The sequence below is a fragment of the Mauremys reevesii genome, linkage group 2 (assembly GCF_016161935.1).
Source record: "Mauremys reevesii isolate NIE-2019 linkage group 2, ASM1616193v1, whole genome shotgun sequence".
NCBI lineage: Eukaryota > Metazoa > Chordata > Testudines > Geoemydidae > Mauremys > Mauremys reevesii.
In genome coordinates this window covers 248,148,306-248,162,616 of record NC_052624.1, presented here as the reverse complement: position 1 = coordinate 248,162,616, position 14,311 = coordinate 248,148,306, and the positions used below count along the sequence as shown (strand labels likewise).

The 14,311-nt window shown below is 40.7% G+C and overlaps 1 protein-coding gene across 9 annotated transcripts in view; it reads right to left on the bottom strand.

Moving 5' to 3' along the window:
- MATN2 (matrilin 2) overlaps positions 1-14,311 on the bottom strand; it is a 107,170-nt gene that overhangs the window by 37,068 nt on the left and 55,791 nt on the right. For all 9 annotated transcript variants that reach the window (XM_039521929.1, XM_039521932.1, XM_039521934.1 and 6 more), the window contains exons 5-6: positions 13,441-13,563; positions 1,972-2,094 (exon numbers count right to left, since the gene is read on the bottom strand). In XM_039521929.1, the coding sequence (XP_039377863.1) occupies positions 1,972-2,094; positions 13,441-13,563 (246 nt within the window). The remainder of the gene's footprint in view (positions 1-1,971; positions 2,095-13,440; positions 13,564-14,311) is intronic.

Genomic DNA, 14,311 nt, shown 5'->3' with positions numbered 1-14,311 from the left:
CACTGAGCTGGCAACTGTCAGGCCAAATTTGTAGAAAATAATGTTGAGTTTTAAACTTTGAACATTTAAAAATTAGTCATTTTGAAGCTTTTTCTTGTGTGTTCACAATGACCTAAAGCCAGTGTGATTTAGAACACAGGGGAACTCTGACACATCCTTGCTCTGAATCAGTTTAGTCTAATCCCAGGCTAATCTGAACAATGTTCTGACTTTAAAACAATTGCAATCTGCAGTCCATTTTCCTTATTCTTGGTTTGGTTTGCAAGACACAAAAGAAGTCCAGTTTGCAGAGAAGTGGTTTGGTAAGTTTTAAAGTTATTTATGTTTAAATTCAGCAAGGGCATCCTGAACTGAACTGATCTTAACCAATGCTGTCCTGGCTCCAGCCCATTCTTGCTTGGCTGCTGCTGCTTATTGGGTATTTCCTTCCCCACTACATCTGTCCAACCTGTTGTTTTTTTTTCAAATTGTAGTTCTGGGAATGTTTTTTTTTGCACTTTAAACTGATTTAAAGTATTTAAAGCAGCTTAAACAGGTTAAAATGCTCAAGAGGTTTAGATCTGTTTAAATGCATACAACAGTTTAAAACTAATATCAGTTAATCCCCATAGCTGATGAAAAGATTTAACTTGCTTTAAGCTTTTTTATGATGTTTTAAGGTCTTTGATCAGTTTAAACTGGAAAAAAAAATCCCACATTCTAAAATCCTCCACAATGTTGGGGGAACAATGGATCTGGATTGCTGCCCAAGCAACGGGAGGCACTTATGCTGTACTGAGAATATTTCAAACTGCATGCTTATGTGGATATATACACACACAAGTATGGAAATATGTATTTCACATAAGATTCTAACAGACCTGCATCTGGCTGGTGCCTGCCAAGGCTACCAGAGCCTGCAAGTTGCCAGCTACATTGACTGGCACCAACTGTACTCTGACTAATAGTGTTTCATTATGATACAGCCTTTTATTACAATCACAGGTGGTCTTAGACACCCATGTGTTTCTAGGGTTGTATAAGACTCTGTCATATTGTACTGCATTATTTCATAAACTGTATTTGTTCACACTGTTAAAATATGGGCTAAATTAATCACTGGTATAAGCAGTGTAACTCTACTGAAATTAATAGAGCTGCACCCACTCACACCCACAGCAATTAAGTTTCTTTATCATAATACATATATAGAAAGAAGCAGAGTTAATGTTGTACATTCAACCTTTCCTTTTACATTTCCTGAATGTGGTATATGTAGCTATGCAACCTTAACAGTGCCTTAATACAGGGCATTTTGCATTTAATTATTAAACTTGTTTTATAAACAAAGAAAATTTAAGAATTGTGTTGTATAAAATTAATATGTTTTTCTGGTTTATTGCACAAGGAAGGAGGACACTTAAAATAAAGAACTCTGGCAATCCAAAGGAATCATGTAAATTCAGAAGCAGGGCTGGCTCCAGACCCCAGCGCGCCAAGCGCGTGCTTGGGGCGGCGTCCCGCAGGAGGGCAGCAGGCGGCTCCGGTGGACCTCCCGCAGATGTGCCTGCGGGAGGTCCACTGGTCCCGCGGCTCCGGTGGAGGCCACCGGAGCCGCGGGACCAGCGGACCCTCCGCAGGCACGTCTGCGGGAGGTCCACCGGAGCCGTGGGACCGGCGACCGCCAGAGCGCCCCCCGCGGCGTGCTGTCGTGCTTGGGGCAGCACAAATCCTAGAGCCGCCCCTGAACAGAAGCCTTTATGTTGCTACCTAGGGAGAAGCATGGCCTCATGTTAAGAACTCCTTGTCCCCAGAGAAGGAGGAAACTTCCACTGCTTTTATTTCCTATGATTCCAGGAGCTAGTCCATCCCTGACATTCTACTGAATGTCCTCAGCATCTTCAGGAACAGCAGTGGGAGAATCACCACTGGAAATTAGGAGGTATAAGGAGAGCAAATTTATCATAGTACTTAAAATTCATCACAACTTACTTCTGCAAGTTCTTCTGTCTGGATTTAGAATAAATCCTTGATGGCATCTACAGTAGTAGGAGTCATCCATACTTACACACTCATGTTGACAACCTTGGTTATCCAAAGCACAAAGGTCTACAACTGAAAAAGAAAACAAGAAGAATATATGGAATCAAAATAAACAGAATCAAATAAAAATATGATTAAATATTTATATTATGGAAGTGGCTAAGAGTCCTGATCAATGTCCAGGGCTGTATAAATAATGAATTCTTATATAGGCTTCTATTACCCTCCACCCCCAACCCAATTTTTCACATTTGCTGTCTGGTCACCCTAGAAACAGCAAAGTTGAGGGAAAAATGGAAAAACTATTTTTATAAAGATTTTTTTTTATCAACGAGTAATATATGAGCAGACATGATTCAGACCACTTTATTTACATTTGGTCCCTCATTCCTCTCTCTTAGTTGGTCTGTCTTTTTAGACTGATCTTTTTGGTGAAGGGATTGTGCCTTCCTCTGTCTATATAGCTTCTAGAACATTAGGAGCACAACTGAAAAATAACTAATAATAATTCCTACAGGACCTATATTTCCCCAGTTTTCTCACTAAAGGATAGATTGTGCAACCCTTATTCTTTGTGGTGAGCACACACTCACAGGAGCAGTCCTATTGGCTTCTACCAGTGGTTAGCTTGCCAGTTTCTCTAATGTAAACAAACATACAGTCAGTCACCAAGGGTAACTGACTGTATGTGGCTGAAGTGCTCTCTTGCCAATTGCTCTTGCCAGTTGCACTGTTGTAATATTTTTCATATACAGATTAACCACACCCTAGGCCAGCATTTCTCAAATGCGGCCACCAGGGGCTTTTCTTGAGGCAACAGCCTTCTAAGCAGTGATTGGGGTGGGGGGAGCAATGGCCCCTTCCCCGGGACCGCCAGCAGGGGTTGGGCCCTGCCCCCCTCCGGAGCCAGAAATGCTAGAGGACCAGACAGACAGTAAGTTCCCCACCTTCCTGGGGCCAGTGGGGCTTGGGCTTCTGGCTTCAGCCCTGGGGTGGTGGTAGTGGCAGGTTCTGGTCATGGGGCGGCGGGATCTGGTCCTTGGCTGCAGGGCTTCAGCCCGGATCCCAAGCTTTGGACACTTTCCCTGATTTCACCACCCCCCTTATCATTGCTGGCCCCTGCTGCCTCCCCCATCTCCCCATCCATTGCCTCTGGCCCCTATTGCCTCCCTACCTGCCTCCCCATCCAGGGCTTACTTTGTACCCCAGCTTGCTGGCGTTGAGTAAATTTGCTGTGAAAAGTGATATTTGAATGTTTGTTAATATTGCTTTTCATTGCCTCCCAGCTAGCTAGCAAGTCTGCTTCTGTGAAAAATGGTATTAACAAATATACAAATATCATTTTTCACAGCAGCACACTTACTAGGTAGCAAGTCTAAAACAAAAAAGCAACCAAAAAGCAAAAGAAACAGCAGCAAAAGACAAGAACATGCAAAGCACCTTATTTATGTTTCTACTCTATTTAGGTTCAGTAAAGAATAGAGACATCTGTACATTATTTTGACTGTGTTTGAAAAAAAGATTACATAAATAAATTACAATGATTTGGACATTTATGTGGACATATTTGTTTGTTTTTACTAAAGTTAATTACCGGTAAGTATTTTAGGAAAAATTGTCAGAGTGGTCACCAGCAAGAGTTGGTGGCCGCACTCTGAGGCCACCAAAAAATTTGTTTTGAGAACTCCTGCTCTAGGCAGGATTAATCCTGCTGGGCTGTGTTGGTAGTCTCACTAGTTATTCTTTTCATCTTCTTCTACACCAGCTATTAGTGGTACTTGCTCAAAATAGATACCTTCCAACAAGATTTCCGTTAGTAAATGGGATATTAAATTCTCCATGGAGTTAAATATCCATGGAAAGACTGAGAAGTAGTACCAGGAAAGAAAGGAGAATGAATCCAGCAGCCCCCAAAGGAAAGATCCTTCTCCCATGAGGGGAGAGAACATGGTTTAACAGAAGAACATATTTTATTGTAAGATTTTTGCTCATCTGAAAAGAGGCAGTCACCACAGGATGGTCTTTTGGCCTGCAGGCCATCCAGAAGTCCCAGTTTCCTTTCCAACATGGTCCTGGGCCGTCTTGTTTCCTTGTCAATAAGCCCCCTAAGAGGTAGTCTGTAGCTCCTCTAGCTGAATATGGAACAGTGTTAACAGGCTTCTACAGGCACCACACCTAGAGCCAGGTGACTAATTCCCAACACACGATTTGGTCTGCAGATTTAACCTTTTCTTTGGCCCAAGTTGTCCATGAACGGACTGATTTTTTCAGTTTTGTTCAATGAATGTGGAGCAGACAAATGTCATTCTCTGCGCTGTTCGTGAACTGCTGGCAGTGAGGATTCCTTTGAGTATCAATATTTAAGTTTATAACTGGTCACCTAAGTTAGATGGTATTGTTTCTGGTTCTTAACTGGATAATGTAAACCTTTCTAAATAGGAAGAGGGCCTGAATAACTCACTGGGCCCAGCAGATGATGTTTGTGTGGTCTGCTCTTTACCACTTCCTCTTGCTATGGTTAAGGTGCTGAGATATCTTGGAGAACCATCTCTGCCCCTATGATAGTACTCCTGCGTGTCCCATTAAATCCTTCTCTTCATCTCCTTAATCAAGAGCAGAGAGAATGTCAGTACCTGTAATGAAACCAATGTTTTATGCAGAATTCTGCAGTGTTGTATTCCCTGCAAAACATGCTATGTATCAGCCACAGCAGGGAATGCTGCTTTATTGGCTCTCTGCTTTGTCTGACTGAGCAGATCATTACCTTGGGTTTAAACCAGGTGAACACTCTGTACTTTAGAATTCAGCAAGCAGTGATTCCTATTTAGCTCAATGCCTGGTGTTGGAACAGTGCTGAATTATTATGAATTGCTGTGACTGATGTGAATAAATGTGGCAAGCATGAGTTTGATATGGCTTGGTATGTCTGAACTTGCTAGAGGATTCTGGGAGCAGGATTCTCTTAGCACTAGATAAATGAAGTGGAAAATTACTTAAAGTGCTGAAGCTGCACTTGATGGTTAAAATAAGCTCAATATGTGCATATGCTTCAATATCAAACTTTGGAATATCAGCAGGGGAACCAGCCCACAAGGTAAAGAACATGTAAAATTATGCAATCAGTGGGCTTGGTGCAAGCAGACATGGGTCAAAATGACATCGCACTGAGAGCTTAAGTGAATGATTTATGAGGGGGTAAACGTTGATTGAGTTTTGGTCTGGGTCTGTTGTGCAGCCCCTCCTTCCAAATGATTAATTAGGAGAAAATTAGTAATGACATGCCCACAAGGCGTATTTCTGAGACATGTGACTTCTTTGAGACCAAAAGGGTATATATGCTAAGCAAAGTAAATTAGTTAAGTTAGTGATCGCCAATTAACATCTGAAGAGGTTCGAGACTGTGAGACAGAAGTCCTTGGGATGACCTAGACCCTGATTCAGGGGACATTTAACAGAACAAGTACCTAAGAGGGGAAAGAAGAGAAGAAAAGAAGTCTCCATCTAGAACTGGTAGCTATATCTGCTTGTTTGCCAATCAGGATATTGTGTAAGGCTAATATAGTTACTGAGGGTTTATGCTTGGGGGGAGCTAAGGCTTGTAGGAGAAGATGCATAGTGTGTAACTGTAACTGCCTGTGTGATTCTCTCTCAAATAAATGACTGTGTATTAAGCATACTGGTTTCCAAATTCTCACCGGTAACACCTGCCCAGCCGTGGGCCATTTAAAGATCCGTTTCAACACCTGGCATCGGTGAACAAGCCTGGTGAACATAATCAGCTAAAATAAAAGCATGGTACACAAATCAGAAGGAAAAGGTTAAAAGATCTTTTTACCTATTTTTCTGTCTTTTCATTGGTCTATTGGTATTAGGGAAGTAACATCTTGGCCATCACATTTTGACCCATTTGACTGTAAATCTTTAAATAAACAGTGCATCAGGTTTCTCCTTTGATCGTGCCTATTTTGTAATAAATCATTTATCTAGTAAATACTATCCACAAAAATGAATGATACTTTAATATAAACTAATGAAAACTGAGAGTTATAGCTCCTGGTTGAATACTGCACATATTCACATTTACAGGATTTTCCACCAGGGATCAGTGTGCATCCTTGATGACATTTGCAGAAGCAGGACATTTTTCATAATAACATATCCATTTTAAAGTCTGAAGTTGCTCAAATCACAGAAATCAGTTCTTGCAGATCCACTGCTAATAGGAATAGCAAATTAGCCAATCACTCTTTTCTTTGCAAAAAAAAAAAAATTAGAGTGGCTGTTTTCTACATAGTTTTAAGACTTTATGGAAACATTATTAATGATCATATATTGACCCATGCATATGTATTGTAGGGATTCAAAAAAGTTAAAAGAGAAATCATGTACATGATGCAAAAAAATAAATAATCTACAACTAGAAGTGTAACTAGGACACTTTGTGTTTACATTTGAACCTGCCAGCACTGGCATCAGGATGAATAGCATGAGTTAAGGGATTCCACCAAAATAAGTATAAGTAAGCAGTACTTGAGAGATCAAGTGGATTTAGGTCAGAAGGAAAATGCAAGATATAAGAGGGAATACAAGTCAGAATCAGATCATGCAAACAATTTGGAGTTGAGGATATGAATGCTTTAAATATTACCAAGAGAATTTGGAACTTGATTCTCAATTTCAAAGGAAGCCAACGCACTAGTGGAATGAAATGGGAAAAACATGAAAAATTAAAGATGCAGCTCAGTTCTGTGTAAAACATTAAAGACTTTATGGAGAAGTGGTGAAGAGACTGAAAAGACAACAACTAGAATGTCGAGGCAAGAAATTACATAGAAATGTACTAATGTTTGAATAAGAAAAACATGTACTTTTTGTGTATTAAAGAAAGGATAGGAGCTGACATCAGAATAGAACCTATAAACAATCCCCAGTGACGCAGGTGTATTTATTTATATTTGTATTGCAGTAGTGCCCCAGGGTCCCAATGAGGATCGGGGCCCCATTGTGCTAGTTGCTATAAAAATACAATGGAAGACACAGCCCTTGCCTTGTAGAATTTATAATCCAGTTTAAGACAAGATGCTACAAGTAGATGTAATAAACAATAGAAGAAATAGTGAGGGAGGATGAGAACAGTGATTATAACAGGAGGTTATATAGGTTAGCTAATGTGACCACCTTTCTTTGGTGAGGGAGGGATAGCTCAGTGGTTTGAGCATTAGCCTGCTAAACCCAGGGTTGGGAGTTCAATCCTTGAGGGGGCCATTTAGGGATCTGAGGCAAAAATCTGTCTGGGGATTGGTCCTGCTTTGAGCAGGGAGTTGGACTAGATGACTCTCTGAGGTCCCTTCCAACCCTGATATTCTATGATTCAGAGAAACTTAAAAGATTCAATTTATGTGCTTAAAAATACATATATCCACAAGTTCCACTAGCCCTCTGTATTCAGCATTAGTGAGATCAATACTGGAATACTGCATCCATTTCTGGTGACCACATTGTTAAAAATATGTTGAAAAACTGGAAAGGTGCAAAAAAGAGCCACAAAAATGATACCAGGGCTGGAAACAAAATGCCTTACAGGGAGAGACTTAGAGAGCTCTCAGGTTAGTTTATCAAAAAGATTAAGAGGTAACTTGACTATCTTGTATAAGTTCCTTGGGCAGAAAATACTGGGTATAAAGGGCATTTTAATCTATTAGAGAAAGACATAATAAGAACCAATGGCTGGAAGCTGAAGCCAGACAAATTCAAGTAAGAAATAAGGCATACATTTGTAATAGTGAGTGTGATTTACCTCCGGAACAAACTACAAAAGGAAGTGGTAGATTCTATCTCTCTTGATGTCTTCACATCAAGACTGGAGGCCTTTCCTGGAGGATATGCTTCAGTCAGACAAGTTATTGGGCTCAACACAGGGTAACTGGGTGAAACTCTATGGCTTGTTCTATATAGGAGGCCAGCTAGAAAGAATCCAACTTCAGGGGACAAGAACGTAAAATGGTACTTGAGTCCTAGGACCTATGGAGAAGCATCAGTTACGTAGCATGAAAAAATTCTGATACATTCATTGTGAAACAAGCCGATGAATGTCCTCTGAAAAGCCAGACACGGATCTGAACCACATCTGCTTATGGGTGAAAATAAACCCATATGCTTTATATCTTCAAAAAGTTGCAAATCCAGGAAAGGAAAACAAAACAAAACAAAACGAGCTAAGAAGAATGCTGAGGCAAGTAAGTATTCCCATATTTAAATAATGAGATCAAGTGTAACTGAAACATTTCAAAGGACTAAGCACACAGTTGAGTCATCTGCATAAACCATAGTGCTCATAAAAAACAAAATGGGAAATGGCATGAAAAATGCCCATTGGTATGGGCAACTACCTGTTTTACATACTGAACTAACAGCCTGCTTCCTAGGGCATTCTAAGAAATTACTTAAGTGGGCAGTCAAGATGCAGATTACATTGTGTTATGGGGCTTTAAACTGGCAAGAATTTAGCTGGAAAGAAGGTACAGCTATGGAAACTTGTTATTTCTTACAACTTGAGAAGAATTGTGGTGGGATTGTGTGTAGGGGCCTAGGCTCCAATTCAGGAAAGCATTTAGGCACATGCGTTACTTTAAGTATCTGCTTAAATCCCATTAATTTCAACTTAACTTGGAGCATGTGCTTAAGTGCTTTCCTGAACCCAGGCCTGAAAGAGAAAGGCAAACATCTAGCACTTATTAGTTCTTTGACAGAAGATACCAGAACAGGACATTCTCCTGAAATATAAGACCAGGAAGGAAGGCTTGTGAGAAGGAAAATAGCCTGAAGAGCTAGATTACCCTAAAACATACTGTGATATAAGTATGGAAGAAGTGAAGAATGAGTTATTTACAAAGTTAAGGACAAGTTTGTTTCACATTTAATATTTGTTTTCCTGAATTTTCATTCTCTAGCTTTCATCTTGCAATACCCTGGGCCTATGTTTGTTTCTTTACTGCCAATGGTATGAATTAGAGGCACAGAATGCCCTGTTCCTTTAAGGGAACTATGCTTAGCCAACACATTCTACAGACAGACTTGATTCATAGGTGTAGCTTGACTTCTATATTCAGGGCTAGCTCTGGCTTTTTTGCTGCTCCAAGCAAAAAACCAACAACAACAAAACAACAACAAAAACTAAACAAACAAACAAAACAAAAAACCAACAAGGGTGCAGGGAGGCCGGAGCAAACTTTCGGTGCCACTTATTTGGTGGCTCGCAGCTGCCTCCCCCGGCTGCGCTGGCGAGCCTCTGGGTGGGTGGCGGCTGCACTCTGGCTGTTCCCAACAGGGTGCTTCTCTCCTCTGCACCGCCACCCCCTACAGTGGTGCACTGAAAGTCATTGGCGAAACAAAAGAAAAACAAACAAACAAAAAACACCAGGGCGCAGGGCAGCCAGAGTGGCAAACCAAAAAAAAAAAAAAGGCGGCTGTGCCACCCTAGGATTGGATGGAATGCCACCCCTTAGAATCTGTCTATATTTGGGGGGCCGGCTCCAGTCAGGCTAACGGGGCCAGGTGCGTGGCGGGGGTGTGTGCAAATTCCGTGCCTGCCCACAGGGGTGCCATTTCTGGGGGTTTTTTTGAGGGGAAAGGGGCAACTTTCATCATGATTCCAGGGGCTACGTAACTGAAAACGCTAGGGGTTTTTGCAGATAACAACTTAGAAATTATCTGACATGAGCACTGTATCTAATTCCTATATCAAGAAAGAAAATTAAATATTAGATCCACTCAGCTCTAATATTAACATGTTCTGACATCTTATGGCAAGTCACTTAAGAGACACTGATTAGGTTTAAAATTGTAATGTATATTCTTACTCAGATACACTTACTAAAGTCGGAAGTGACCATCATGATCATCTAGTCTGACCTGCACCTTGCAGACCACAGAATCTCACCTACTCACTCCTGTAATAGGCCCCTAAACCCTGGCTGAGTTACTGACATCCTCTAATCATGGTTTAAAGACAGCAAGTTACAGAGAATTCACCATTTACATTAGTTTAAGCGTGCAAGTAGCCCATGTCCCATGCTGCAGAGGAAGGCAAAAACCCCCAGGGTCTCTGCCAATCTGACTTGGGGGGAAATTCCTTCCCAACCCCAAATATGGTGATCAGTTAGACCCTGGGCAAGTGGGCAAGACCCACCAGGAAAAGAATTCACTGTAGTAACTCAGAGCCCTCCCCATCTAGTGTCCCATCCCCAGCCACTGGGGATATTTGCTACAGGCAGTCAACGATGGGCTGCATGCTACTGTAAGCAGTCCTGACATATCATCCTCTCCATAAACTTATCAAGCTCAATCTTGAAGCCAGTTAGGTTTTTTGCCCCCACTGCTCCTCTTGGGAGGCTGCTTCAGAACTTCACTCTTCTGATGGTTAGAAAGCTTTGCCTAATTTCAAGCCTAAACTTGTTGATGGCTAATTTATATGCATTTGTTCTAGGGGCCACATTGATACTTAACTTCCATAACGCCTCTCTCTCCCTGGTATTTATCCCTCTGATGTATTTATAGAGAGCAATCATATCTCCCCTCAGCCTTCTTTTGGTTAGGCTAAACAAGCCCAGCTCTTTGAGTCTTCTTTCATAAGGTAGGTTTAATATTCCTCAGATCATCCTAGTAGCCCTTCTTTGCACCTGTTCCAGTTTGAATTCATCTTTCTTAAACATGGGAGACCAGAATTGCATGCAGTATTCTAGATGAGGTCTCACTAGTGCCTTGTATAATGATACTAACACTTCCTTGTTTCTACTGGAAATATCTTTCCTGATGCACCCCAGGACCATGTTAGCCTTTTTTCACAGCCACATCACATTGATAGCTCATAGTCATGCTGTGATCGATCAATACACCCAGGTCTTTCTCCTCCTCTGTAACTTCCAACTGATAAATCCCCAGCTTATAGCAAAAATTCTTGTCAGTCCATCCCTAAATGCATGACCTTGCATTTTGCACTATTAAATTCCATCCCATTTCTATTACTCCAGTTTACAAGGTCATCCAGATCTTCTTGTATGGTATTCCAGTCCTCCTCCATATTGGCAATAGCTCCCAACTTTGTGTCGCGTGCAAATTTTATTAGCGCACACACATTTTTTTTTTGCCATGGTCAGTAATTAAAAATGTTAAATAAGGTTGCTCCCAAGACTGTTCCCTGAGGAACTCCACTAGTAACCTCCCTCCAGCCTGATAGTTCACCATTCAGAATGACCTGTTGCAGTCTCCCCTTTAATCAGTTCTTATGTAACGTTCAGTCTCATATTAATCCCCATCTTCTCCAGTTTAACTAATAATTTCTCACATGGAACTATATCAAATGCCTTACTGACATCCAGATAGATTATATCTACCGCATTTCCTTTGTCTAAAAAATCAATTATCTTCTCAAAGAAACATATGAGTAACTTTGTTACTACCTCTTGAATACAACTGAAACAACTGTAGAAAATTTTATTAAAGCTAATGTTAAAAAATTATATAGTACACAGGTTAAGAAAAAAGAGTTGCTGTACATCTGGGTATAGTGTTTAGATTATCCACAAATACAAAGTTTGTTTTTAAAGTCATAAGATACATAAAGTGCATAATCAGCAATAACCCAAATTTAAGTGAATAAATTTAAGAATACAGTTTAGATATTAGCATTCAAGTATTCGGATACATCACTCATGAAAAGTTACAGAGTTGGTTGTGGAAAGCAAATATAGCAATGAGTGAAGATTGTCCCTCAGTAACTGAGAATTTAGGGTAGGTTGTCCATTTAGAAAATACAATCCATCAGGGAGGTATTTTGGTTACTTTCCGATTTTGCTTCTCATCGGCGCTCCATCTCATCTCACCTGGTATTGCTGATGTCCGGTGATGTGTTCTACGTAGATGGCCCTCAACCACCTGATGGTGTCTGACACCATGAGTTGCCACATCAGCCGAGCATAGCGCTGACTGATTCCACATTCTCTCAACACTCTCTTATTACTGGAGTCTCATGTGCCTAAGGTTCTGATGAACAGTGCATGCGTCTGAACCTGGTAACCCTCAGCTCTCAAGGTTTTAGCTAGAGGGACCTATTTCTCTACCTTTCGAGCTTGGGTGTTGCGGAAGGCTGGGGTCCTGTTCTCGAAGGGCGCTGTGACGTCCACCATCATGATCTTCTTCTGGTCCTCACTGGTGATGACGATGTCCGGTTGCAGTTGGCTGTCAGTTCCGTGGATGGCAGAGTTCACAGCCACCTTCCCTATGGGTGGCAGGATGGCTCTGACTAGGTGATTTTGGATGGTGTTATGCTGCAGCTGCCAGGCTCTGGAATGGGGCTTGCAGTTACACAGGACATGGGGTAGTCTCTCGTTGGCATAGCCGCACTTCCTGCATCGCTTGTCTCGATTCCCGTATCTACAATTACTTTCTATCACTTAGGCTACTTACTTTTTGTAGTTCACCAAGGTTGGAACAGATATTTAACTTTAGGAAACATCCTAACAGCCCTTTCTTATCTTAATCAACGGTTAACCACTCTGTTTATAAACAAAATTCTGACTCCCTGCCTGCCTCAAGGGCATAAGCTCAGATCAGTCTCCTGTCTCCTCTGCAGAACTCTTTATATAGCACACTAAGGCTGCCTCCCCGAGGCTTGCCGTTGGGGGTGTGGGGCAGGGGGGGAGGGGGAATGACCCACCCAAAATCCACCCATGACTTGATTCTCACACAACAAACCACTACATAGTGATCTTTTAGTGCCACTCCTTGGAAACAGATGTGGAAAACCTCCTCCGCATACCCTGGCATGGAAACAGATGTTTCAAGGAATGTCTACCCTCTCCCAGATTTTCCCAGGATCTGACTCTTACCTGAAGAGATAGCAACCCTAGAGTAGTATTACTAGCACTCTGAGAGTAGTGTCTATGCTTTTGTTTGTTTTTATGATACCAGTTTAAATGGTACCATTGCTGACAACCCACATGGATTCTGAATAGAAAAATCAGGTACTTGATTTCAAAATGCCAGCATAACCCTGTGTGAAATTAGTTGGGGCAATTTTTCACCTTTTTGCTATTTCAGAGTTCATTGAAAAAAAATCCCTAACAACAAATCTATGTACAATATATTATGCTTAAAATCTGTGTGAGAAAGAAGAATTTCCTATCAAGGCTTGTGGCTGTACTGTACATTTATTTGTACTGAAAAAGTAGAAATCTTTCATACTATTTAACTTAACCTGACTGCAAAATTTGGTCACAGAAGTCAATGAGATCAGAACAAAATTAATCAGGTTGTGTGTGTCAAACTCTCTCCCCTCCAAAAACCAGCCCCCCTGAACTGAATCTTGTCTCCCATCTCTTTGGCTTGTGTGCCAATGGGAATTTCTAAGATAATACTTACTGATACACTTCTTTCCATCTTCATCGAGCCCATAGCCATCATAACACTGACAAACATAGGACCCAGGTGTGTTCACACAGATCTGTTCACAGGCATGTTTCTCCACAGCACATAGGTCCTGGGCTGCAAAAAAAAATCACATAACTATGAGACTCCTTTACCTTCTATATTGCATAGGTTTATATATTGAAAATGCTGTTCAGGAAGAGATGAATAAGTCATCAGAGAATGACACATTCTAATCAAGAGCACATGTTTCCTGGACAAAGTTTGAAAATTTTATGCTCTCAAGAGTGATCATATACTGCTTAGGGGCCTGATCCTGCACCCACTGAAGTCAATAGCAAAATTCCCATTTACTTGAATGGGTCAGGATCATGCCCTAGTGGACTGGTTGAAAAATAAAAGTTTGGGGTTTTGTTTTTAAACCAAACAAACTTCTGCAGGTGTCTGAACTTAATCAATGTTTCATGTATTCATTTTTTTTTCATATTTTGGTTTTACATTTTTCCTTCCCTCTACTTTTCCTTTTTTCCTTTTGCCACTGACAAAAGGGGGACAGGGTAAAGGAAAAAGGAAACCAATACATAGAAAAACCAAAAACTGAGAAAAAGGCACATATTGTGTTTTTCAATTCTGTCAAACAAAACACAGAACATTTCTAAAATAAAAAATCTCATAAAAATTACTAATTTTGAAAAAATGCTCTTTTTGTTTTTATGTAAAATTTCAATAGAAAAATGTAGATCAGCTACACTGCTTAATTTAGTACATTTGACATATAAACTTGATCTATATATAGCTCAAAAACAATGTGAGGGATTAATTTAAATAAACAAGTATAATGTAAAATGAATGTAATGTGAACATT